This window comes from Equus caballus, chromosome 11, assembly GCF_041296265.1.
Source record: "Equus caballus isolate H_3958 breed thoroughbred chromosome 11, TB-T2T, whole genome shotgun sequence".
Lineage (NCBI taxonomy): Eukaryota > Metazoa > Chordata > Mammalia > Perissodactyla > Equidae > Equus > Equus caballus.
In genome coordinates, this window is record NC_091694.1 from 1,054,137 (window position 1) to 1,079,729 (window position 25,593).

At 44.7% G+C, this 25,593-nt stretch overlaps 1 protein-coding gene across 12 annotated transcripts in view; it reads left to right on the forward strand.

Annotated features, from left to right (window-relative positions):
• CCDC57 (coiled-coil domain containing 57) overlaps positions 1–25,593 on the forward strand; it is a 120,791-nt gene that overhangs the window by 25,744 nt on the left and 69,454 nt on the right. For all 12 annotated transcript variants that reach the window (XR_011423111.1, XR_002811256.2, XM_070226783.1 and 9 more), the window contains 2 exons: positions 17,587–17,749; positions 18,273–18,407. Coding sequence is in view for 10 of the 12 variants with exons in the window: in XM_070226783.1 (XP_070082884.1) it covers positions 17,587–17,749; positions 18,273–18,407 (298 nt within the window). In the remaining 2 variants the exon portion in view is untranslated. The remainder of the gene's footprint in view (positions 1–17,586; positions 17,750–18,272; positions 18,408–25,593) is intronic.

Here is a 25,593-nt window from a genome sequence, read left to right on the forward strand (position 1 = left end):
TTTACAACCTTGTGAAATTTCAGTTGTACATTCTTGTTTGTCAGTCGTGTTGTATGTGCACCACTTCACCCTTTGTGTTCACCCCCCACCCCTCCTTTCTCCTGGTAACCAACTAATCTGTTCTCTTTGTCTGCATGTTTAACTTCATCATATGAGTGGAGTGATACAGAGGTTGTCTTCCTCTGTCTGGCTTATTTCACTTAACATAATACCCTCAAGGTCCATCCATGTTGTTGTGAATGGGACGATTTTGTCGTTTTTATGGCTGAGTAGTATTCCATTGTATATATATACCATATCTTCTTTATCCAATCATCAGTTGATGGGCACTTAGGTTGCTTGGCTATTGTAAATAATGCTGCAATGAACATAGGGGTGCATGAGACTTTTGGAATTGCTGATTTCAAGTGCTTTGGATAGATAACCAGTAGTGGGATGACTGGGTCATAAGGTATTTCTATTTTTAATTTTTTGAGGAATCTCCATCTGTTGAGGTCCCCTGCCCATTTTTTGATCAGGTTGTTTCATTTTTTGGTGTTGAGTTGTGTGAGTGCTTTATATATTATAGAAATTAACCTTTCTCAGATATATGACTTGCAAATATTTTTTCCCAATTGGTGGGTTGTTTTTTTGTTTCAATCCTGTTTTCCCTTGCCTTGAAGAAGCTCTTTAGCCTGATGAAGTCCCATTTGTTTATTCTTTCTGTTATTTCCCTTGTCTGAGAAGACGTGGTGTCTGAAAGGATCCTTTTAATACTGATGTCAAAGAGTGTACTGCCTATATTTTCTTCTAGAAGCGTTATGGTTTCAGGTCTTACCTTTAGGTCTTTGATCCATTTTGAGTTTATTTTTGTGAATGGTGAAAAAGAATGGTCAATTTTCATTCTTTTCGGTGTGGCTGTCCAGTTTTCCCAACACCATTTGTTGAAGAGACTTTCTTTTCTCCATTGTAGGCCCTCAACTCCTTTGTCGAAGATTAGCTGTCCATAAATGTGTGGTTTTATTTCTGGGCTTTCAATTCTGTTCCATTGATCTGTGCACCTGGTTTTGTACCAGTACCATGCTGTTTTGATTACTGTAGTAGTTTCGAAGTCAGGGATTATGATGCCTCCGGCTTTGCTCTTCTTTCTCAGGATTGCTGTAGCAATTCGGGGTCTTTTGTTGCCTCATATGAATTTTAGGATTCTTTGTTCAGTTTCTGTAAAGAATGTCATTGGGATTCTGATTGAGATTGCTTTGAATCTGTAGATTGCTTTAGGTAGTATGGACATTTTAACTATGTTTATTCTTCCAATCCATGTGCACGGAATGTCTTTCCGTCTCTTTATGTCATCAGCAATTTCTTTCAGGAAAGTCTTGTAGTTTTCGTTGTATAGGTCTTTTGCTTCCTTGGTTAAATTTACCCCAAGGTATTTTATTCTGTTGCAATTGTGAATGGTATTGTGTCCTTGAGTTCTTTTTCTGTTAGTTCGTTATCAGAGTATGGAAATGCTACTGATTTATGCAAGTTGATTTTATACCCTGCAACTTTGCTGTAGTTGTTGATTATTTCTAATAGTTTTCCAATGGATTGTTTGGAGTTTTCTATATATAAGATCATGTTGTCTGCAAACAGCAAGAGTTTCACTTCTTCACTCCCTGTTTGGATTCCTTTTATTCCTTTCTCTTGCCTGATTGCTCTGGCCAAAACCTCCAGTATATGTTGAATAAGAGTGGTGATAGTGGGCATCCTTGCCTCGTTTCTGTTCTCAGGGGGATGGCACTCAGTTTTTGCCCATTGAGTATGATGTTGGCAATGGGTTTGTCATATCTGGCCTTTATTATGTTGGGGTAATTTCCTTCTATCCCCATTTTGTTAAGAGTTTTTATCATAAATGGCTGTTGGATCTTGTCAAATGCTTTCTCTGCATCTATTGAGATGATCATGTGGTTTTTATTCCTCAATTTATTGATGTGGTAGATCACATTGATTGATTTGCAGATGTTGAACCATCCCTGTGTCCCTGGTATGAATCCCACTTGATCATGATGTATGATTCTTTTGATGTATTGCTGAATTCCGATTGCCAAAATTTTGTTGAGGATTTTTGCATCTATGTCCATCAGCGATATTGGCCTGTAGTTCTCCTTTTTTGTGCTGTCCTTGTCAGGCTTTGGTATCAGAGTGATGTTGGCCTTGTAGAAAGTGTTAGGAAGTGTTCCATCTTCCCTAATTTTTTGGAATAGCTTGAAAAGGATAGGTATTAAGTCCTCTCTGAAAGTTTGGTAGAATTTCCCAGGAAAGCCCTCTGGTCCTGGGTTTTATTCTTTGGGATGCTTTTGATTGCTCTTTCAATCTCTTTCCTTGTGATTGTTCTGTTCAGATTGTCTGCTTCTTCTTGAGTGAGCTTTGGGAGGTTGTAAGAGTCTAAGAATTCATCTGTTTCCTCTAGATTGTCCGTTTTGTTGGCGTATAGTTTTTCGTAGTATTCTCTTATAATACGTTGTATTTCTGTGGAGTCTGTTGTTATTTTTCCTCTTTCATTTATGATTTTGTTTATTTGAGCTTTCTCTCTTTTTTTCTTTGTAAGTCTGGCTAGGGGTTTGTCAGTTTTATTTATCTTCTCGAAGAACCAGCTCTTTGTTTCATTGATCCTTTCTACTGCGTTTTTTGTTTCAATAGCATTTATTTCTGCTCTGACTTTTATTGTTTCTCTCCATCTGCTGACTTTGGGCTTTGTTTGTTCTTCTTTTTCTAATTCAGTTAGGTGTCATTTGAGACTGTTTATTTGGGATTCTTCTTGTTTGTTAAGGTGTGATTGTATTGTGATGAATTTCCCTGTTAGTACAGCTTTTGCTGTATCCCATATGAGTTGGTATGGCATGTTATCATTTTCATTTGTCTCCAGATATTTTTTGATTTCTTCTTTAATTTCTTCAATGATCCATTGCTTGTTCAATAGCATATTGTTTAGTCTCCACATCTTTGTCCCTTTCTCAGCTTTTTTATTGTAATTAATTTCTAGCTTTATAGCATTATGATCGGAGAAGATGCTTATTATTATTTCAATTTTTTAAAATTTATAGAGGCTTGCCTTGTTTCCCAACATATAGTCTATCCTTGAGAATGTTCCGTGCGCACTTGAGAAGAATGTGTATTCTGCTGTTTTTGGATGGAGTGTTCTATATATGTCTGTTAAGTCTAACTGTTTTGGCTTTTCTTTTAATTCCACTGTTTCCTTGTTGATTTTCTGTCTGGATGATCTGTCCAATTATGTGAATGGGGTGTTGAGGTCCCCTACTATTATTGTGTTATTTTTAATATCTTCTTTCAGGTTTGTTAATAGTTGCTTTATGAATCTTGGTGCTCCTGTGTTGGGTGCATAGATATTTATGAGCATTATTTCTTCTTGATGGAGTGTCCCTTTGATCATTATATATTGCCCTTCTTTGTCTCTCTTTACCTGCCTTATCTTGAAGTCCACTTTGTGTGATATAAGTATTGTGACACCTGCTTTCTCTTATTTGCCATTAACTGGGAGTATTGTCTTCTACCCCTTCACTCTGAGCCTGTGTTTGTCATTGGAGCTGAGATGTGTTTCTTGGAGGCAACAAATTGTTGGATTTTGTTTGTGAATCCATCTTGCCACTCTGTGTCTTTTTGTTGGAGAATTCAGTCCGTTTACATTGAGGGTCATTATTGGTGTATGAGGGCTTAATGCTGTCATTATATCACTCATTTTCTCGTTTTTCTGTGTTTCCTTTGTTTCTTGTGCTGTGTGTTTTGTTCTTCCCATTGAATTGTGCATTTTTTTATGCTGTGTTTCTTAGTTTTTTCCTTATTTATTTTTTGTGTCTCTGTTCTGCTTTTTAGTTTAGTGGCTGCCCTGAAGTTTGTATTCAGGATCTTGTGTGTAACAGTCCCTTTTCTGATGGCCTCTTATTTACTTAGTCTAAACCGATTCAGTCCCTTTCCTCCTCCCCTTCTAAGTTATTATTCTCATATCTTATTCTAACTTGTGTTGTGAGTTTGTGGTTAAAGTGACAAGATTGTCTTTGTTTTTGGTGTTTTCCTTCCTTTTAGCCTAATGCTATAGTTGAATATTTGCTATCCTATTCTGATTCTGTATATCTATTTGTCTCCTTACTCTGTATTTTGTGACCCCTTTCTCCCCTTTTTTTTTCAGGTATGAGGGCCTTCTTGTGGATTTCTTGTGGGGGAGTCTTGTGGCTATGAAGTCCCTTAGCTTTTATGTGTCTGGGAAAGATTTAATTTCTTCCTAATATCTGAAGGATATTTTTGCTGGATAGAGTATTCTTGTCTGAAGGTTTTTATCTTTTAAAGTTTTGAATATGTCATTCCATTCTCTCCTAGCTTGTAAAGTTTCTGCAGAGAAATCTGCTGAAAGTCTGATAGGGGTTCCTTTATAGTTTATTTTCTTCTGCCTTGCTGCCCTGAGTATTCTTTCTTTGCCGTTCATTTTTGCCAGTTTCACTACTATATGCCTTGCAGTAGGTCTTTTTACATTGAGAAATCCAGGAGATCTTAGAGCTTCCTCCACACACATTTCCTTCTCATTCCCTAGATTTGGGAAGTTGTCTGCTGTTATTTCTTTGAGCATGCTTTCTGCTCCATTCTCCGTCTCTTCACCTTCTTGAATACCTGTAATTCTTATGTTGCATTTCCTAATTCAGTCACCTATTTCTCAGAGACTTTCTTCACTTCTTTTTGGTCTGAGTTCTCTCTCCTCCTCTGTCTGGAGCATTTGAACATGTCTGTCTTCGATTCTGCTGATTCGCTCCTCTGTGGTGTCCACACGAGCCTTCAGGGAATCCGTATTTTGTTTTATCTCTTCCATTGTGTCTTTCATCTCTAATATTTCTGGTTGATTCTTCTTCATAGTTTCAATCTCTTTTGTGAAGTAGCTCCTGAACTCATTGAATTGTTTCTCTATATTCTCTTTTACCTCATTGAGTTTTTTGACGATAGCTATTTTGAATTCATTGTTGTTTAGTTTACTTATTTCTGAGTACTCAGGACTGAATTCTGTGTATTTGTTGTTTTCCCTCTGATCTGGAGATTTGATGAATTGTCTGATGCTGGAAGAACAGGTGTTTCCCATTGTGATATTATTCGGTTGCAGTTACAGCCTGTTGCCACTGGATGGGGGTCAAGAGCTGCATATTCTGAGCCCTCTGCCTTCAGCTGTGATGGCAAGGCTGGCACCGGGCAGTGCAGGTTGCGGGGGTGGGGGTGCTTTCTCCTGCATGGAGTCCCTGGCTTCCCAATCAGCTCTTGCTATCTGGTCTCCTGGGGTCTTGGCTTGATGAGATCACCCAGCATGAAAGCTTTTGCTCCATTAGCTTCCCTCTAGGCTGCAAGGGCCCTAGGGAATCCTGGGTGATCCCCTGGATGCGCAACCTCTCCCCCACTCCTTCCCTCATGGAGCCTCCTGCAGCAGTGATCTCAGTCTTTAGGGGAGGGAGCAAAGTTCTCTCTTACCCTGGTCCAGTTCCTCCAAGGGGGGCCCCAGCCTCTCCACTCTCCGTTGTGTGGCCGCCATGACTCTCTGAGGATTCCTATGCTATTAGGATGTTTTCTGTTGGAATATGGTTGCTCCTTTTTGTTGTATGTTGGAGGGGAGAGAGTCCCGGGCAAGCTCCCTCCGCCATGACACTGATGTCACCCCACTGCTTTCTGATTTAATTCTGTTGTGGGCAGAGAACCTGTAATTCTTCTGTACTTGCTTGTTTTGTGGCTTTAGAATTGGTCTCATCTTGTGACTGTCTGATACGGACTTGAGAAGAAAGCATGTTCTACTGTTGGGCTCAGGGCTCTCTACATGTCAGTGAGGCCAGCTTGGTTGACAGGTGTGTTCTCGCCTTCTCTGTCCTCCCTGATTTTCTGTCTGCCTGTTCTGCCTGTTGCTGAGAGTTATTGAACTCCCCACCCATCGTTGTAGGTGAGCTGTCTTTCAGTTCCCATATGGTGGAGTCTTCTATGAAGTGTGTCTGCATTTAGGATTGTTACGATGTCTTGGTGAAGCACCAGCTCTCTCTGCTCCAGTACCATTCCTTGTCCCTGAGTCTGCTTTGTCCCAGCCTATTCCTGCTCAGAGTCCGCATGGCTCATCTTTCTGCCCTTTTACTCAGACCTGTGCTTTGCGTAAGGTGCATTTCTTATCCATAGCATCTGGCTGAGTCCTGTTGTTTTAATCCCACGTGACAATCTGTGTCTGTTCATCGGAGCGCTTAGATAATTTAATGCTATTATTGCTGTGTCTGCATTTCAATCTCCAACTTCCTGTTTGTTTTCTATTTTCCTCATGTTCTTTGTTTCTTATTTTTTATGCCTTTTAAAAAGTGATTTGAGTATTTTTTAGGATTCTACTTTCTCTTTGCTGTGTCTAATGTAAACCTTGTTGTTTTCTTTCTTTAGTGGTGGTTCTGAGATTTGCAGTATGCACAGTCTGCCTTTAATATTTACCTCTTCACATATAATATAACATCCTTACAACCTCATTTTTCTCCTTCTTCCTCCTTTTTGCTACCTGCTGTCACACATTTTACTTCTATGCTTATAGTCATGTGCCACATGTTGATGTTCCGGTCAACGATGGGCCCCGTAGATGGCAGTGGTCCCATAGATTAGTACTGTAGAGCCTGGGTGTGTAGAGGCTACACCACCAAGGTTGGTGTAAGAACACTCTGCTGTTTGCACAACGACTAGATTGCCCGACACACAGTTCTCAGAACACGTCCCCGTTGTCAAGAGACATGTGACTGCATATATAGTCACACGTGCATTGTTTATGTTCTCCTTTGAGTGGACAACTGCCCTTCAATTAAAAACTTAAAATGAAAACAACAGTTTTAACTTGTCTCAGTACTTATTTCTGACACTTTTCATTTTTAAAAAACCAAGTTCAGGAGACGTCACCAACATGGCGGAGTGAGTAGTCTTCTTTGTCTCTCCCCCTTCAAATCTACAACTAATTGGACATTCATTGGTCAACAAAGGATATCCATATAGCATCTCAATGCCTGAGAGACCCGTGCTGCTATACATCTGAAGGTGGACAGACTTCCCCCCGGGAGGAGGTGGCGATAGGTGAAAACTCTCCAATCCCCGACCCCCGACCCCCGGACAGACTAGTACCTGCAAGTGGCTTTCTTCCAGCGGGCACGCTCATAGCATTGCAACACACCAAGAGTGGGCTTGTGCATGTACCGGCGGAGCGATGGTGGAAACAGGTGACTACAGCCCTACCTAAGCCCCCCACGATTGCCCCTAAGCCCGGGGGGAAAATCCACAGTCGCACAGCAGCCACTGGCAAAGCCTCTACTCGGTGTTAGTGGAGAGATCCTGCCTAGCATTCAGAACACTGGGAGGCTCTGGGACAGGAGGATGCCGGGTGGCGTGGCAGCCTGCCAGCTGTCTCACGGACTCTGGCAGCATCCCAGAGGGGGCAAGGGATGCCAGTGATCCTGTGAGAGTGACCGGGGGCTGGGTGGAGCTCCAGCAGCCCAGCTCCCTGGCCCAGGGGGAAAATCCACAGTCCCACAGCAGCAGCTGGCAAAGCCTCCACTTGGCTTCAGCGGAGAGGCTCTGTCCAGCACTCAGAACACTGGGAGGCTCCGGGACAGGAGGATCCCAGGTGGTGCAGCAGCCTGGCAGCTGCCTCTGATTCACGGTCTCCTGCTGGGGCCCAGAGGGGGCAAGGGACACCCAGTGAGCCTGTGTGAGTGGGCAGCAGCAGGTTGGAGCCCCAGCAAGCCTGCTCTGCGGTCTAGGGGGAAAATCCACGGTCCCACAGCAGCCACGGCGAAAGCCTCTGTGCAGCACTAGTGGAGAGGCCCCGACCAGCAGTCACAAGGCGGGAAGGCCCTGGGGCAGAAGTAGCACAGCTGGGTGAGCTAAGCACAGACTGCAGTAGATGCCCATAGCTCTGCTGTGGCCTGTAGTGGACAAGTGAGGTCTTGCGGGCCCTGACAGTGACAGAGCTGCGAATCTAGGTGATCCTGCTCCTGGCTGCTGGGAAAGCCCGTAACACCACTGCAGACCCTAAGGAGGGAGTGTGTCTAGGTGATCTGCAACAGTAGGCACCAGCAGCCTGAGGCCCCCTTGCGATTGTCCACATACCTGATGAGAGACCCCACAGGACCGCTGTGACTATGAGGAGGGGCCCAGGTCCAGTCAGCAACAGCTGGCAGAGTTCCTGGTTGGTGCAGATTAAACAGCTGCTTCCCCCCACACACCAGTAGAAGCAAGTGGAAGCAGTAACTAAACTCTATCTCTATGCAGAGGCACAAATCCACGCCATCAAGCAGTATGAAAACATATATTAAATCTCCAGAACAGAAGGAAAGTGACAAGTACCCAGAAAACAATCCCAAAGACAATGAAATCTATAACCTAAATGACAATCAATTCAAAACAGCCATTATTAAAAAACTCAATGAGTTAAAAGAGAATACACATGGACAACTCAACGAATTCAGGAGCTGTGTCACAAAAGAGCTTGATACTATAAAGAGGGACCAACCAGAAATGCTGGAGATGAAGAACACAATGGAGGAGATTAAGAAAAATCTGGACTCTCTGAACAGTAAGGTTGATAATATGGAGAACAGGATGAGCAATGTGTAAGATAGGAATATAGAAATGCTGCAGACAGAGGAGGAGAGAGAACTAAGACTAAAAAGAAATGAAGAAACTCTCCGAGAATTATCTGACTCAATTAGGAGATGCAACATAAAGATTATAGGTATCCCAGAGGGAGAAGAGAAGGAGAAGGGGGCAGAAAGCCTGTTCAAGGAAATAACGCCTGAGAACTTTCCAAACCTGGGGAGAGAGATGGAACTCCATGTGACAGAAGCCAATACATCTCCAAACTTTATCAATGTAAAAAGACTAACCCCAAAGCATATAGTAGTGAAGCTGGCAAAAGTCAATGACAAAGAGAAAATACTAAGGGCAGCCAGGCAGAAGAAAATAACCTACAAAGGAACCCCCATAAGGCTTTCAGCAGATTTCTCAGCAGATACCTTACAGGCTAGAAGAGAGTGGAATGATATATTCAAAACTCTGATGGGCAAAAACTTGCAGCCAAGAATACTCTACTCAGCGAAAATATCCTTCAAATACGATGGAGAAATAAAAACTTTCCCAGATAAACAAGTTAAGGGAGTTCATTGCCACAAAACCTCCTCTTCAAGAAATGTCAGGAAGATCCTCATACCTGAAAAATCAAAAGAAGGAAAGGGGTTACAAAACCCAGAGCAAAGGAGATAAGTAGAAGGACAATAACAGAAAGTAGCAGCTCTCCATCAGGACAGGTTAGCAAAAGTTAAATAAAACATTAAAGATAAAAGGAAGGGAAATACCAAGAATAAATATAATCTTGTCATTTTAACCACAAACTCACAACACAAGAAGGAAGAGAAAAAAAACCTGACAATAACAACCTAGAAGGGGAAGAGAAAAGGGATGGAACGTTTTAATTTAAGGAAATAAGAGGCTATTAGAAAATGGACTATCTCATCTATGAGATGTTTTATACAAACCACCTGGCAACCACTAAACAAATAACAAGAATAAAGGCACAAATTACAAATAAGAAGAAAGCCAATATAGAAATTTACCTACCTGAATTAGTAGTCCAAAAATCATGGGACAAGAAACAAAGGAAATTCAAGAGAACTGGAAAACAAGTGATAAAATGGCAGTGGTAGGCCCCCACATTTCAGTAATCACTCTAAATGTAAATGGATTGAACTCTCCAATCAAAAGACACAGAGTGGCAGGATGGATCAAAGAACAAGACCCAACAATATGCTGCCTCCAGGAAACACACCTCAGCCCCAAAGACAAACACAGACTCAGAGTGAAGGGATAGAAGACAATACTCCAAGCTAATAATGAACAAAAGAAAGCAGGTGTCGCCATACTTATATCAGACAAAGTAGACTTCAAAATAGATAAAGAAAGACAAAGAGGGGCAGTTTATAATGATAAAAGGGACACTCCACCAAGATGGCATAACACTTATATATATATATAACACTTATAAATATATACGCACCCAACACAGGAGCACCAAAATTTGTAAAGCAACTATTAACAAAACTAAAAGGAGACATCAACAACAATACAATAATAGTAGGGGACCTCAACACCCCATTAATACCAATGGATAGATCATCCAGGCAGAAAGCCAACAAGGAAATTATAGAATTAAATGAAAAATTAGACCAGATGGACTTAATAGATATATATAGAACACTTCATCCAAAAACAGCAGGTTACACATTCTTCTCAAGTGTGCATAGAACATTCTCAAGGATAGACAATACCTTTGGAAACAAAGCAAGCATCAATAAATTCAAGAGGGTTGAAATAATATCAAGCATCTTTTCTGATCATAATGCTATGAAACTAAAAATCAACTACACGAATAAAGCTGGGAAAGGGGCAAAAATGTGGAGACTAAACAACATGCTACTGAACAAACAATGGATTATTGAAGAAATTAAGGAAGAAATCAAATATTATCTGGAGACAAATGAAAATGAAAACATTGGACTCATTTGGGATGCAGCAAAAGCAGTCCTAAGAGGGAAATTCATTGCAATACAGTCTCACCTCAAAAAACAAGAAAAATCTCAGATAAGCAACCTCAAACAACACCTAACAGAGTTAGAAAAAGAAGAACAAACAAAGCCCAAAGTCAGTAGAAGGAGGGAAATAATAAAAATTAGAGCAGAAATAAACGATATTGAAATAAATAAGACAGTAGAAAGGATCAATGAAACAAAGAGTTGGTTCTTTGAGAAAATTAACAAAATTGACAAACCCTTAGCCAGACTCACTAAGAAAAAAAGAGAGAAGACTCAAATAAATAAAATTAGAAATGAGAGAGGAGAAATCACAACAGATACCACAGAAATATAAAGGATCATAAGAGAATACTATGAAAAACTGTATGCCAACAAATTGGAAAATCTAGAAGAAATGGATAAATTCCTAGACTCTTACAACCTCCCAAAACTGAAGCAGGAAGAAATAGAAAATCTGAATAGACCAATCACAAGTAAAGAAATCGAAACAGAAATCAAAAACCTCCCCAAAAATAAAAGTCCAGGACCAGACGGCTTCTCTGGAGAATTCTACCAAACATTCAAAGATTTAATACCTATCTTTCTCAAACTATTCCAGAAAATTGAGGAAGATGGAGCACTTCCTAACACATTCTATGCAGCCAACATCACCCTGATCCCAAAACCTGACAAGGACACCACAAAGAAGGAAAACTACAGGCTGACATCACTGATGAACATAGATGCAAAAATCCTCAACAAAACTTTGGCAAACCGAATACAGCAATACATCAAAAAGACTATACACCATGATCAAGTGGGATTCATACCAGGGACACAGGGATGGTTCAACATCCGCAAGTCAATCAACATGATACACTGCGTTAACAAAATGAGAAACAAAAACCACATGATCATCTCAATAGATGCAGAGAAAGCATTCGACAAGATCCAACATCCTTTTATGATAAAAACTCTCAATAAAATGGGTATAGAAGGAAAGTACCTCAACATAATAAAGGCCATATATGACAAACCCACAGCCAACATCATACTCAATGGACAAAAACTGAAAGCCATCCCTCTGAGAACAGGAACAAGACAAGGGTACCCACTTTCACCACTCTTATTCAACATAGCACTGGAGGTGTTGGCCAGAGCAATTTGGCAGGAAAAAGAAATAAAAGGAATCCAAATAGGCAATGAAGAAGTAAAACTCTCTCTGTTTGCAGACGACATGATCTTATATATAGAAAACCCCAAAGGACCCATAGGAAAACTATTATAAATAATAAACAGCTACAGCAAGGTTGCAGGGTATAAAATCAACATACATAAATCAGTAGCATTTCTACATGCTAACAATGAAGTAACAGAAAAAGAACTCAAGAACTCAATCCCATTCACAATTGCAACAAAAAGAATAAAATACCTTGGGATAAATTTAACCAAGGAAGTGAAAGATCTATACAACAAAAACTACAAGACTTTCCTGAAAGAAATTGCTGACGACATAAAGAGATGGAGAGACATTCCATGCACATGGATTGGAAGAATAAACATAGTTAAAATGTCCATACTACCTAAAGCAATCTTCAGATTCAACGCTATCCCAATCAGAATCCTAATGACATCCTTCACAGAAATTGAACAAAGAATCCTAAAATTCATATGGGGCAACAAAAGACCCCAAATTGCTAAAGCAATCCTGAGAAAGAAGAACAAAGCTGGAGGCATCACAATCCCTGACTTCAAAACATACTACAAAGCTACAGTAATCAAAACAGCATGGTACTGTTTCAAAAACAGGTGCACAGATCAATGGAACAGAATTGAAAGTCCAGAAATAAAACCACACATCTATGGACAGCTAATCTTCGACAAAGGAGTTGAGGGCCTACAATGGAGAAAAGAAAGTCTCTTCAACAAATGGTGCTGGGAAAACTGGACAGCCACATGGAAAAGAATGAAAATTGACTATTCTTTTCCACCATTCACAAAAATAAACTCAAAATGGATGAAAGACCTAAAGATTAGGCCTGAAACAATAAGTCTTCTAGATGAGAGTATAGGCAGTCCACTCTTTGACATCAGTTTCAAAAGAATCTTTTTGGACACCATAACTCCTCAGATGAGGGAAACAATAGAAAGAATAAACAAATGGGACTTCATCAGACTAAAGAGCTTCTTCAAGGCAGAGGAAAACAGGATTGAAACAAAAATACAGCCCACTAATTGGGAAAAAATATTTACAAGTTATTTATCCGACAAAGGGTTAATCTCCATAATATATAAAGAACTCACACAACTCAACACCAAAAAATGAAACAACCCGATCAAAAAATGGGCAGGGGACATGAACAGACATTTCTCCAAAGAAGATATACGGATGGCCAATAGACACATGAAAAGATGCTCATCATCACTGATCATCAGGGAAAATGCAAATCAAAACTACACTAAGATATCACCTTACACCTGTTAGAATGGCAAAAATATCCAAAACCAAAAGTAACAAATGTTGGATAGGTTGCAGAGAAAAAAGAACCCTCATACACTGTTGGTGGGAATGCAAACTGGTGCAGCCACTGTGGAAAACAGTATGGAGATTTCTCAAAAAGTTAAAAATAGAAATACCTTATGACCCAGCCATCCCACTACTGGGTATCTATCCAAAAAACTTGAAATCAGCAATTCCAAAAGTCCCACGCACCCCTATGTTCATCACAGCATTACTTGCCATAGCCAAGACGTGGAACCAACCTAAGTGCCCAGCAACTGATGATTGGATAAAGAAGATGTGGTATATATATACAAAGGAATACTACTCAGCCATAAAAAGGATAAAATCATCCCATTCACAACAACATGGATGGACCCTGAAGGTATTATGTTAAGTGAAATAAGCCAGACAGAGAAAGACGAACTCTGTATGACTCCACTCATAGGTGGAAGTTAACATTTAGACAAAGAGAACTGATTGGTGGTTACCAGGGGAAAGGGGGGTGGGGGGAGGGCACAAAGGGTGAAGCGGTGTACCTACAACATGACTAACATCAATGTACAATGGAAATTTCACAAGGTTGTAAACTATCATAATCTTAATAAAAAGAAAACAAAAACCAAAAACCAAAAAAAAGCCAAGTTCAGAGTTCCATAAGGTGTCATTTTCCTTCAGCCCCCAAAACTTCCTTTAACACTCATTAAAGTGCAGCTCTCCTGCCCATGAATTGTCTCAGCTGCTGTTTGATGGAAATTTCTTGCCTTTATCTTTTTTTTTTTTTTTTTTGCTGAGAAAGATTTGCTCTGAGCTAACAACTGTGCCCGTCTTCCTCCACTTTATATATGGGTTGCTGCCGCAGCGTAGCTGATGAGTGGTGTAGGTCTGTGCCTGGGATCTGAACCCGCGAACCTAGGCCACCGAAGCAGAGCGCATGAACTTAACCAGTATGCCACCAGGCCAACCCACCTTTATCTTTTTGAAGTGTCTTTTTCACTGGATGAAAAATTCTAGGGGGACAGTTTTCCTTTGAGCATGTTAAGGATGTTTCATTGTCTCCTGCTGTCAGTGTTTCTCGTGGAAGTTCTGTGCTCATTCTTTGTTCCTCTGGACGTAGTATGCCTTTTCCTCCTGTTTTTCCTTCTTCTCTTCATCCTCGGTTGTCAGAATGTGGGTGTCACGTATCCTGGTGAGGACCCTTTTCTGCCCGCCTTCCTCTGGGATTCCCCAGTGCTCACAGGTTAGTGTGTGGCTGGGGAGCCTGTCCCAGCGGGCCCAGCCTTTCCCCCTGCGCTGTCCAGTCTGCTGTAAGGCTGGGGTGTTCATTTCCAACATCTTAGTTTTACTTCTCTCCTCATCATGTGCATGGTTGTCTTTAATCCCGGAACATATTTATAATAGCTGCTTAAAGAATTTTTCTGTTAATCCCACCACTCTTTGTCTCTGTGATGCTGTTTTTTCTGCGGCACAGAGGTCACGTCTTCTGCTTCCTGGTGCATTTCCCTCGGTGTCAGACATGGTGACCACTGCATGGATGAGCGTCGGGATGTGTTGTCCTTCTCACACCAGTACAGCCTCTTGTGGCGGCAGTTGTCCTTGGAGAGCAGCGTGGTCCTTCCTAAGCTTGTGTGGAATCTTGACGGGTCTAGGATGGCCTTCCCAGGAGGGCCAGTTTGGGACCTATTATATGGCGTCGCCCCACTCGTCTCCACTGGTTGCCCTGGTGGTCCCTGTGGACGCTGCGCTGGCTGCTGGGAGCCTGCCCAGCCCACAAGTTCCTCCCCTGGCCTGGCCCGGCCTACTGTGTGTTTGCCGCAGACTCATCAGCCAGTGTCGAGGGGTCCCCCATGTAGCTTTTGGGAGCTCCCTGCTCTGCAGTACCCTGCCTTATAAAGCCCACCAGGTGCTCAGCTTCCCAACTCTGATCCTTGTCTCCCCAGCATGGCCAGGCTGCTGTGCTCTGCTGGGGTCCACCCTCCCTGTGCAGGGGTCTCGAAGGCGCCATAGGGAGAAGCCGGCAGTGGTTGGGCTCATCTCCTGCAGACACGTCTCTAAGGGACCATGGTCCTGCACTGCACCAAAGGATATTTTAGAGATTTATTTATAGTTTTCAGTCACGGGGATTAAAAAATCTATGTGTCATTGTATTAGAACTTTTTCTACTTTTGTTACTATCTATTGGGTCCAGATTTCTCATCCCTCTTTCTTTTACCCCCAGCTTTGAATGCCAACAGTGGGTGATGAATACTTGACCCAGTAGTGACTCCTCCTGGCCTTGTCCTTCCCTCTCAGCATGAAGAGGGCGCAGATCAGTCCTGGCCAGCTTGCTACTTAGGATCATCAGTGGACCCAGGGCCAGCTGTGGGAGGCACTGGAATGGAAACGCAGCCAGGAGGGGCCCTGGAGAGCACTCACCACTTTCAAGTAGGTCTGGTCTTGCGCTCACAGGCAGTGGTTTGCATTGGACCAGGACTTCTTGAATGTCCACAATGAAGGTTTGCTTGGTTTTGGAACCAGTGGCTTAAGTTAACCCATGTGATCTCTCTCGGAAAGTAGCTTCTATGAAATACCCCCTATACACTGGAGCATGGCCCTGACTCAGATGCTGGCACACAGTCTACACATGGCATCCCCTCTCTGCATGTGGGCCCTCCCTCGTTGCATCCTCCATTGTCCTCAGCGTTGCACTTTGGGCCTTTACACCCTCTGCTCCCAGTGGGGTCTGTTCCTGCTTGTGGGAGGCAAGTGGCTCCTCAGGAGCTTTCACAGCAGTTGAGGGGTGCTGTGACAGATCATCGTTTCACCAAGTGTCGGTTGTCTGTGGCGCAGACACAACTGAGAAGCCCTGTTCCTGCACCACCTCTGATGATTTGTCAGGAGGGATCTGTCTGCAGGTGACAAGCTTTGAGCTTTCGGGTCTTCAGATGTCTTTACTTTTGCCTTCTTGTGTGAATGCTGACTTAGCTGGGTTTTGGATACTGGATTCCTCTGGATTTTATTTTATTTTATTTTTTATTTTTATTTTTTTTAAAGATTTTATTTTTCCTTTTTCTCTCCAAAGCCACCTGTTACATAATTGTGTATTTTTTTTTTTTAGTTGTGTGTCCTTCTAGATGTGGCATGTGGGATGCTGCCTCAGCATAGCCTGAAGAGCGGCGTTATGTCTGTGCCCAGGATTCGAACCCGTGAAACCCTGGGCTGCTAAAGCAGAGTGCGCGAACTTAACCACTTGGCCATGGGGCCGGCCCCCTCCTCTGGATTTTAAACCCACTGTTTTACTCTGTAATTGCTGTGTATCAAATTAGTGCAAACTTAGTGGCTTTAATCAACACCCATTTATTATCTTGGTTTCTGTGGTCAGGAGTCCTGGCACAGCTCCGCTGGGTCGCCTGCTCAGGGTCTCACTAGGCAGGAATCAAGGTGTCCTTCGGGCTGCCCACTCTTCTGAGGCTGCGGCTTCCCTTCCTGGCTCACTCAGGTTGTTGGCAGAGGTGTTTCCAGCGGCTGTGGGGCTGAGGCCTCGTTTCCCTCCTGGCCTTTGGTCGAGGTCGCTCTCAGCCCTAGAGGCACCTCCAGGTCCTGGCCATGTGGCCCTCACAGCATGGCAGCCACTTGCTCAAGGCCAGCAGGAGAATCTCCCTCCAGCAGGCACCTCATTGCAAGAGTGACCTTCCCATCCTGTCCCTGGCCCAGCCCACACTCAGAGGAGAGGCTTGTCCAGAGCACCCCAGCACACTGCTTTGTGTGGTATGGCCAGTGTGACCAATGAGAAGTCCAGTGCAGTCTGGTTCCCTCTCCCCCAGGCTCTTCTCTTTGTCTTCTGTGCTCTGCACTTTCCTACCCAGTGGCTGTGTGTGGTTCTTCAGCTCCTCCAGTCTGGCCCTTGGAGAACTCTCTCAGTTTGATTTCCTTGGTTATTTCTTCCCTCCATTCTGAGCACTCTGAACCTCGTATCAGGTGGACGTCGGTGTTTGCGTCCTGGAGGGTCCTCTCTGTTCAGCCTTCCAGCTCACTGGTGAGCTCTCTGCTCTGTCCACTCTGCTCTTCAGTCCAGGCATTGCCAGGTCCTCCAGTGGTTTGCTTCTGTAGCTGTGAAACCTTCTCACATTCCTCCAGTATAACCATTTTTCTTCTTTTTTTAAGTTTGTTGGCTTTCTTCCCTTCTCTTCTTATAGATTGGCTCTTCTCTTTCCTGAGTTTGATCACCGCTCTCATGTTGCTGGGTTCTCACGGCGTTGGGCTCATGTCTGTGCCTGCGCCTGTCCACAGGTGCCGTTTCTTCCCATGTCTCCATTGTAGAAACACCTCCCCGGCTGCTAGCCTGTGAACATGTTGACCATGACATGTGTGAGTGAGTGCAGATGAGCACGGCCAGCCTAGAGGAGGCCCTGGAGGGACGTGACAGCAGCTCCTTGCCCACCCCGCCTCCCGTGCATCACACCTGTGCTTTTCATGTCTGAAGGGTCCTCAGGAAAGCATGAACGTTTCGTGGTTTTAACATCCCTGTAGGTATAAACAGCAGCTGTGTCTGGCAGCAGAAAGGGAGCAGAGCCTGGAGCGTGAGAAGGTACAGCTGGAGCTGGACTGGCAACGTCGTTGTGAGGGCCTTGAGAGGGACCAGTTTCAGAGGTCTGAGGATCTGATTCGGGCTCTGACCATGGCTAAAGAGCAGGTGTGTGCTCCCCAGGGCAAACGTCACGTGGCCTTCTCCAATGTCCTTCTGGGGCGGTGCTGTGGAGGCTGGGTTTGGGCTCTGGCCAAGTTACCCTGTAAGTTTGAAAACCTCCAACTTCACTGACAACTCCACTGTTCCTTATAATAACAAAAGTGGCAGTAATAAAAGATGTCCCTGCCCTGCCCACTGGCTTTTCACAGTGTTCTATTGCATTAGCCATTTCTCTAACTGACCAGGGCTGGGACGATTCCCCCGCCTCCTGCGTGTGGCAGATGAGGGCAGCTTCAGGACTGGGCAGAGAGACCTGTGCTGGAGCCCTGGTGCCTGGCCACAGCAGGGCTGCCCAGTGCTTGTTGTCACTCTGCCGGCTCCGATGGCCACATGTTTCCCATGCCATCTCTCACCCGTGTGTCTGCTGTATGCTTCCTAGAAAGGGGTGGGAGCGGCTCTCGACCCTGAAGGCTGGCACTGCTCCCTCATAATCCTCCCAAGATAAACGGAGTCCCGTACTTTTCCCCAGGTTGCTGCCAAGCTCCAGGAGACAGAGCGAACACTGTGCGACCAGGAGGTGGTGCTGAAGGCCCTGACCCTAGAACGAGACCAGGCGGTGCAGGCACTGAGGACACGCGGGCCCCTCCCTGGGAAGGAGGTGCAGGTTAGCGCAGTGGCTGCCCTCTTCCCTGAGCCTCCCCTGCCGCCTCTCCTCCTGGGCCCTGGGAAACAGCCAGTCCCCCAGCCGCCTCTTGAGGTCTCTCATCGTGGCAGGAGGAAAAGAGCACCAGAAAGAACTGAAACTGGAGTTAGGTCTTTCCAGTTGTGCTCCTTTCTGAACGACTGTTTGCACAAACAGGGTTAAGTCTGAAGTCTTAAAGAGTTAAAGCAAATCTATACTCAGAATCCTCTTTGTATCTTTAGCATTTGAAATGTCAAAAAATCCCAAATTCAAATATCACACTGTGGCAGGTAGTTCACATAAATTGGTTGTTATTGTATTTATCCCCAGAGCTGTCAGCCAGGTCGTTTGTGTTGTGACTCTGTCCTCGCAGCCCTGATTCTGTCTGGCAGTGACATTGGTGGTTAGTGCTCCTCTGACCTGACCTGAGCCCGGCTCTGCCCAGAAACTTCATGTCTGTTAACTCTTCATCTCCAACTTGGAGGTCAGTGCCACAACGGCTGTGACATGGGGACCGTAACTAGCCTGAGCTGTCATAACTTGGAAGGCTCAGAGCTGGGGTCTGAGCCCAGACTCCCAAAGGCCCACAGTCAGAGGGGCCTGAGGGGCCACACGAGGCTGACAGGGGAGGATGGTTCTGGGCCTGTGAGTGGCTCTTATTTTTCCCTGCAGGTTTGTTTGTTTGTTTCAATGGGGTATATTTACATGCAGTGAAACACACAGATTGTAAGTGTCCAGGTCAGTGACATGAATGCACCTATGTGACCCACCCCTCTAACAAGATATAGAGCATTTGTAGCCCCCCAGAAAGTTCCCTGCACCCTCTCCTCTTGGTCCCCCTCCCATGCTCAGAGGCAGGTGCTGATCTGATTTCTCTCCCCATCAGTTCATTTCTCTGCCCATGGCTTGTCACAGGGACCCAGGCGGGTAATGTTTCCTCCAAGAGACTCCAGTGGCCCCAAGGCCATCAAACCCAGATCCTAACCAGTGTTAGGAATTTTCATAACTTGTCATTCACTCACTCATGTTTATTCAACACCCATTCTCCTAACAAGTACACCAAATCCAGGAACTTTATTTCTTCTCTGAAGAATTTTAAGTTCTAGTGCAGAGTCAGAGTTGACATTTGATGATTCTGTCTCAGTCATTCATGAGAATTGTCTGAACGCAGGAAACTGATCTGATGTTTGTGCAGACAGTTGGGCAGGCGCCGCAGCCTCGTGGAGGACATGGCCCGTGAGCATGGAGGCTCCTTCAGCTCTTGGCAACACGAGGGAGCAGGAAGGCTCATAGGGAGGGATCATTGGGTGGTCGGGACACCAGCATCCCACCCACCACGTCACCGCTGGCCACGGAGCCAGTACCTTCTTCATTTTAAACATTGGAGACAACGCTTCCTGTCCTGCTTGTGTCATTGGTTTTGTTGCTGATTTTGGAAAATTCAATGTGCCGTCAAATATGTAGAAGAAAATCTCAGGGTGCAGCAACAGGGTCCTTTGATAATTGAAGCCTGGGTCTCTCTGGAGAAAGAACTAATAGGTTAGAGCTTTATCCCAAAGACATGCGTCTTCATACATGGTGACTGAGCCATCGAGATACAACAATATGACAGTGGCTCTTTTTCTCTCCACAAAGACTTCTTCACTGACTGTTAGCCCACCAGAGCCTGACACTGACTATGGGATCCCTGTGGGTTGAATGGTGACCCCCAAAAGGATGTGTTGAAGTGCTAACCCCCAGGACCTCAGAATGTGACTTTATTTGGAACTGGAAGTGTTGCAGATGTAATTAGTCAAGATGAGGTCACACTGGAGTAGGGTGGGCCCCTGATCTAACATGACTGCTGTCCTAATAAAAAGAACACCACGTGAGGCAGAGACACAGGAGGAAGGCCCTGTGACGACGGAGGCAGAGACTGGAGTGATGTGGCCACAAACCAAGGAACACCCCAGATTGCCGGTAAACCTCCAGAAGCTGGAAGGGGCCAGGAAGGATTCCATCCAGAGTCTCAGAGGGAGCATTTGCTTCCACCTGAGGTATGTTCGCCAAGGTCTGCATCACAATCATGCCTGCACGTCACGTGTCTTGCCTCAGTGTCTGCTGTCCACCCAGGGCTCCTGCGGGAAGCCGTGTTGCCCGGCTGCTGTGAAATCTGGGAAATCCACCATGAGAGGCGCCTTCCAGAGCAGCACCAGGGGGTGGCTAACCTGATCCTGTCTCAGACTCTGTCTTCCTGGTTCAGTGGCCCGTTTTCTCAATAGTCTGACCTGTCCCTTTGTGAAAAGTTACTCACCCAGTTGTCTGGGGTGATAGAGCCGCTGAAACCCTCAGGAAGACTTTCCAGGGGTGCCTCCTTTTCCCCACCTGTCCAGCTGTGAGCCTGCAGGGAAGGGCGAATGCAGATGCGAGCTGCATGTTTCTGGTCCGTCCATTCTGGCCCTGCTTGCACAGCATGCACGTCACCAAATCTTTGAGAGCGCAGATGTTCAGCTTGTGTCTCCTTGCTGGGTGTGATTTGTGCTCGGTACAGAGTGGAAGGCGGCCTTGGGGCCTCTGGCTTCAATGTCCTTGGCTGGCACTCGTCCTGTAGTCAGCATTTTGGGCAGGCCAGGGTGTGCTGGGGGTTGAGCATCCGAGGGCTGAGCTGGAATTCACCTGAAGAAGGTGTTATCTAGCCAGCTGTGCTGAGAAAACACTTCACTCCTGTGAGCAAATGTGGACAGCGACAGTTCCCTTTGTACAGGTGCACTGCAGGGTCCGTCAACTTGGCCGTCCTCAGAAACCCTGGGGAGCCTATGAGAATACACACCTCTGGGTCCCAGCCAGACTTCACAGCCTGGACACCTTAGGGGTCAAGCTCCAGAAGGTGTCTGTTAACAAGCCCCCTGGGAGATCTGTGGTCATCTGATTTGTGAGCACTGGTATGGAAACTGCATTCCTTCGAGGTTCCAAAGAGGAGAGATGTGGAGGAGCTGGCCCTGGCCTTCAGGAATTACCCCTGGTCTTGGGGAGGTCACAGCAGGTCGTCTTTGCATGGGTCATATGTCACACAGGTACCTTCTGTGGGGCACAGACAGAAAACAAATGTTTCTTTTTTCATCAATGCCCCCTGCTCCCCCGCCCTTTTTTCTTTGTTGCATTTTCCCCGGCCAGGCTGGCAGTTAAAAAGAATACATTTGTCTCCAAGCACCAGCTCAGCAGGTCAGGGAGGCCTCTCACTGGCTGATAGCTTTGTTCAAGAAACAAAGAGCCTTGGAAATGGTTTCGGCATCAGGAACATCCATGCCCCACCCATCCCATGGAGAACGAGGGGAGCCCCACCTTTGGTCCTGTGCAGAGGGAGCCTGGCTGTGGGACCCAGAGGTGAAGCGAGTAGGGCACAGGAGAGCAGCCCCCCGAGACTGCGAACACAACCAGGTGTGCCAGCCTTGATCGGAGAGATGTGCATTCAGGACCAGGACCAGAGGTGGGGGAGGATGCTGTGCAAGTTTCTGGCTGACACAATTGTCAACCTTCAAAAACAGAAACCAGTTTAAGAGGCAGAGTGTTTATTTGGGATCAGAACGTTGCAGTTTGGGGAGCACAGATTCAGACAGAAACTCAAAAAGTGTCCTGCTAGGGAGTAAAAGTCAGTGGTTTTTAAAGGCAAAGGGAGATTGCATTACAAAGAATGTTAATTGGAGTTGGAGGCAGAGAGCTAGTCTTGGCTAAACATTGATTGACTATTGATTCTGTCTTCCGAAAGTCCACCATCCTCAGTCTTTGTGATCAGGATGTATGTTCTCCTGTTGACGGCTTAAACAATGGCTTGTTTGTTGCCGTTTTGGCCAGTCCAAAGGTTTGGCCCAGTCCAAGGTTCAAGACAGCAAGGCAGTTTCTCTGGAAAGGCAGCTCCGACCCCGTTTAAAATGGCTCCACTAATATCCATTTTGACACAATGGCATGAAGTTTTGAATTGATTCCCGCAGGTAACAGCAGAACACCTGGACTTCCCTCTCCCAGGGCGTTAATGACCATTAACGAGTTAACGGGGTGACCACGTGGGAAAACTGTAGGTGTCAGTAAGCCGTCAGCATGAGCAGTGAGGCCAGAGGAGCCAGGACTGGAAGGCGAAGCAGGCTGCAGAGCAGGGCGAGTAGATGGTGATAAATAAATAACAAGCAATAGGATATTGGAGCATATGAGGAAGCCATTTAGTATAAAAACAGTTCGACCTGAACTTATTTTTCCAAAAGGGACTGATGTGGCTGTTGAGCGTGCATTGTTTATCTGCTTTAAGTATTTACTGTGTTCCAGGACAAGAACAATGCCCTTAAAGATAAGGATGTAACTTCTCCTGCACTGGCATTTCCTTGAGGATGAGCATCTCTTCTAGGCTAGGGATTGATTGCTGACCTGCTGCACTAACCTTGAGACCACCAACTTGCTGTGTTCACAGAATCGCTGTGCCAGCAAAGCAGTCTCATGACTATTGTAAAAGGGACATTCCAGTCATATGTGATACGTGCTCTTTGACGGTATGTAACCACTCCCCACTTCTTTGGAGTGCTCCATTCCTTTGCGGAAGGACTCTCCCAGACTATATGGTCCTTAGATCTGGCTCAGAATAAATTCACTGCAGCTTTGATTTATAGATTGGTTATGGATTATTTGCATCGACAGTGGCTTGAGGACAGGTATTGAAAGGCTGGGGACTGTGATTAGCAGAAGAAAAGATAGCTTCATTCTGGAAGTAAAAGTCATATGTGGCCGACTGCAGAGATTTTTAAATTTTAGTTTAATGTTGTGGTCTTTGGAATCAAGGAGGCCGGGGTACAGCCCAGCTCAGCTCCTCTCTGGTGTAGAGCAGGCTGCTCAGCCCCCTGGAGCCTCTGTAGTGCTGTTGTGGGAAATCGGTGAGCATTGTCTGTGACGTGCTTAGCCAGTGCCTGGAAGATGACATCATGACTGAGTTGAACCGTGGTAGCTGTGTGTGTGTCTGTAACTGGGGTGGTGACAGCTGGCGGTCAGGAGTCGGCCCTGATGATCTCAAGTCTCAGTTTCCTCATCCCTCTGTTGGGTACCCCGTACAGCGAGTTAAAGGAGATGCTGTGATCCAGCACTGATCCACTGCTGGCACTTAGGAAGCTCAGCAAATGTGAGCCAGAGTTATTCATTATGAAGAAGAAAAGAGAAATCATGCTCAGTCTGACCACTCAGACATTTTGGTATATTTCCTTCTGGTTATCTGTATTCATATATCTCCTGTGTTTTCCTGTGTACATACTATTTTTGTGTAGCTCAGGTCAGCCTTCTTAATTTAATTCTCTTTTCTTTTTTTTTCTTTTTTTTATTTTTTTTAAAGATTTTATTTTTTCCTTTTTCTCCCCAAAGCCCTCCAGTACATAGTTGTGTATTCTTCGTTGTGGGTCCTTCTAGTTGTGGCATGTGGGATGCTGCCTCAGCGTGGTTTGATGAGCAGTGCCATGTCCGCGCCCAGGATTCGAACTAACGAAACACTGGGCCGCCTGCAGCGGAGCGCGCGAACTTAACCACTCGGCCACGGGGCCAGCCCCAATTTAATTCTCTTTTCAATTCTATGATAAATATTTCTCATGTCATTAAAATTCTTCAAAAACACAACTTAAATGGTTGTGTATTTTATCACTTGGCATGCCATGGTTTACTCAGCCATTCTCTTACTGATGGCCATGTAGATTATTGGTGTGGGCATGTTTGTGCCTCCCTCTGCACTGGCGAGAAGGTTGCGTTCTGTTGGAGAGTCTCGGTCCCTCTCAGCGAGGCTGGTAAAGGCCCTGCTTCTGTGAGCCCAGGCTGATTTGTTCTGGTGGTGAGCAGGGAGGAGCTAGAGACAAAGTAGGAAGTCAGAAAGTTGCATCTGGGATCTGGGCCTGGAGTGTGGAGTTGGAGCACATGTGCTGCATCCTTTGGGATGACTTTCCTTCCTGCGTTGGGCATCAGTGCCCCTTTGGGGATTTGTGTACTCTCGAGTCTCTCGCTGTCATTTTTGCAGAATCCTTTCACTGACTGTAGGATTCTGAGATGATGGGGTTTTTCCTTTCTCCATGTCAAAGATATTGTTCCCCTGACTTCCAGATTTCATTGGTTTTCATGGGAAGTCAGTGATAATTCTTGTATTTGTACCTGTGTGTAATGCGCTGTGTCTTTTTTCTCTGATCGCTTTTAGGAGTTTTCTCTGTGGTTTTGTAGTGATCTGGTTATGATGTGCTCTTGATGTGATTTTCTTGGTGTTTCTCTTGCTTTGGATTTGTTGGACTTCTTGGATCTGTGGACTTATATTTTCATCAAATTTGAAAACCTTTTGGCCAACATGTTATGAAATACTTTTTCTGCCCCCATCATTTATCTGGGTTCTTGTTTCCTCGTGCGTGAGACTGCTTCACCTGTTCCACAGGTCACTAAAGCTCTATGAGTTTTTTTCCTTTTTGGTCTCTCTCTCTCTGTGCTTGAGTTTCAATACTATTCCTATGTACTTACTTTCACTGGTCTTTTCTCCTGCAATGTCTGATCTGCTCTTAATCTAGTCCTATCCTGTCAATTTTTTATTTCAGATACTGTATTTTCCATCTCTGCAGATGCTATTTGTTTCTTTTTAAAATATCTTCCATTTCTCTTCTTCTTCTGTTCATGTCTTTCTTTAAATCCTTGCGTATTTTTATGATAATAACTGCTTTAAAGTCCTTGACTCTCAGCCTGATGTCTTCCTGGCTCATCCATGTTGTTGCATGGGTCAGAACATCGTTCCTTTTTACAGCTGAATACTATTTCATCATATTCCATTTGTTCATCTCTTCATCCATTGGTGGACAGTTGAATGTTTCCACATTTTGGCTACTATGAATAATGCTGCTCTGAACATGTGCGTACAAGTTTCTGTGTGGACAAACATTTTCAGTTCTCTTACGCATACAGCTAGGAGTGAAATTGCTGGGCCATAGTACCTTTGTGTTTAACTTTGTGAGGAGCTGCCAGACTGCTTCCCACAGCAGCTCCATGCGTTCACCTTTTACAGTATACAAGGGTCCCATTTCCTCTACATCGTCACCAACACTTGTTACTGTCTGTCTTTTTTATTATGGTCACCCTAGTGGGTGACTAATGGCTTTTTGACTGAAAAGGAAGGGTCCCCAAATATCCCAATAAAAGT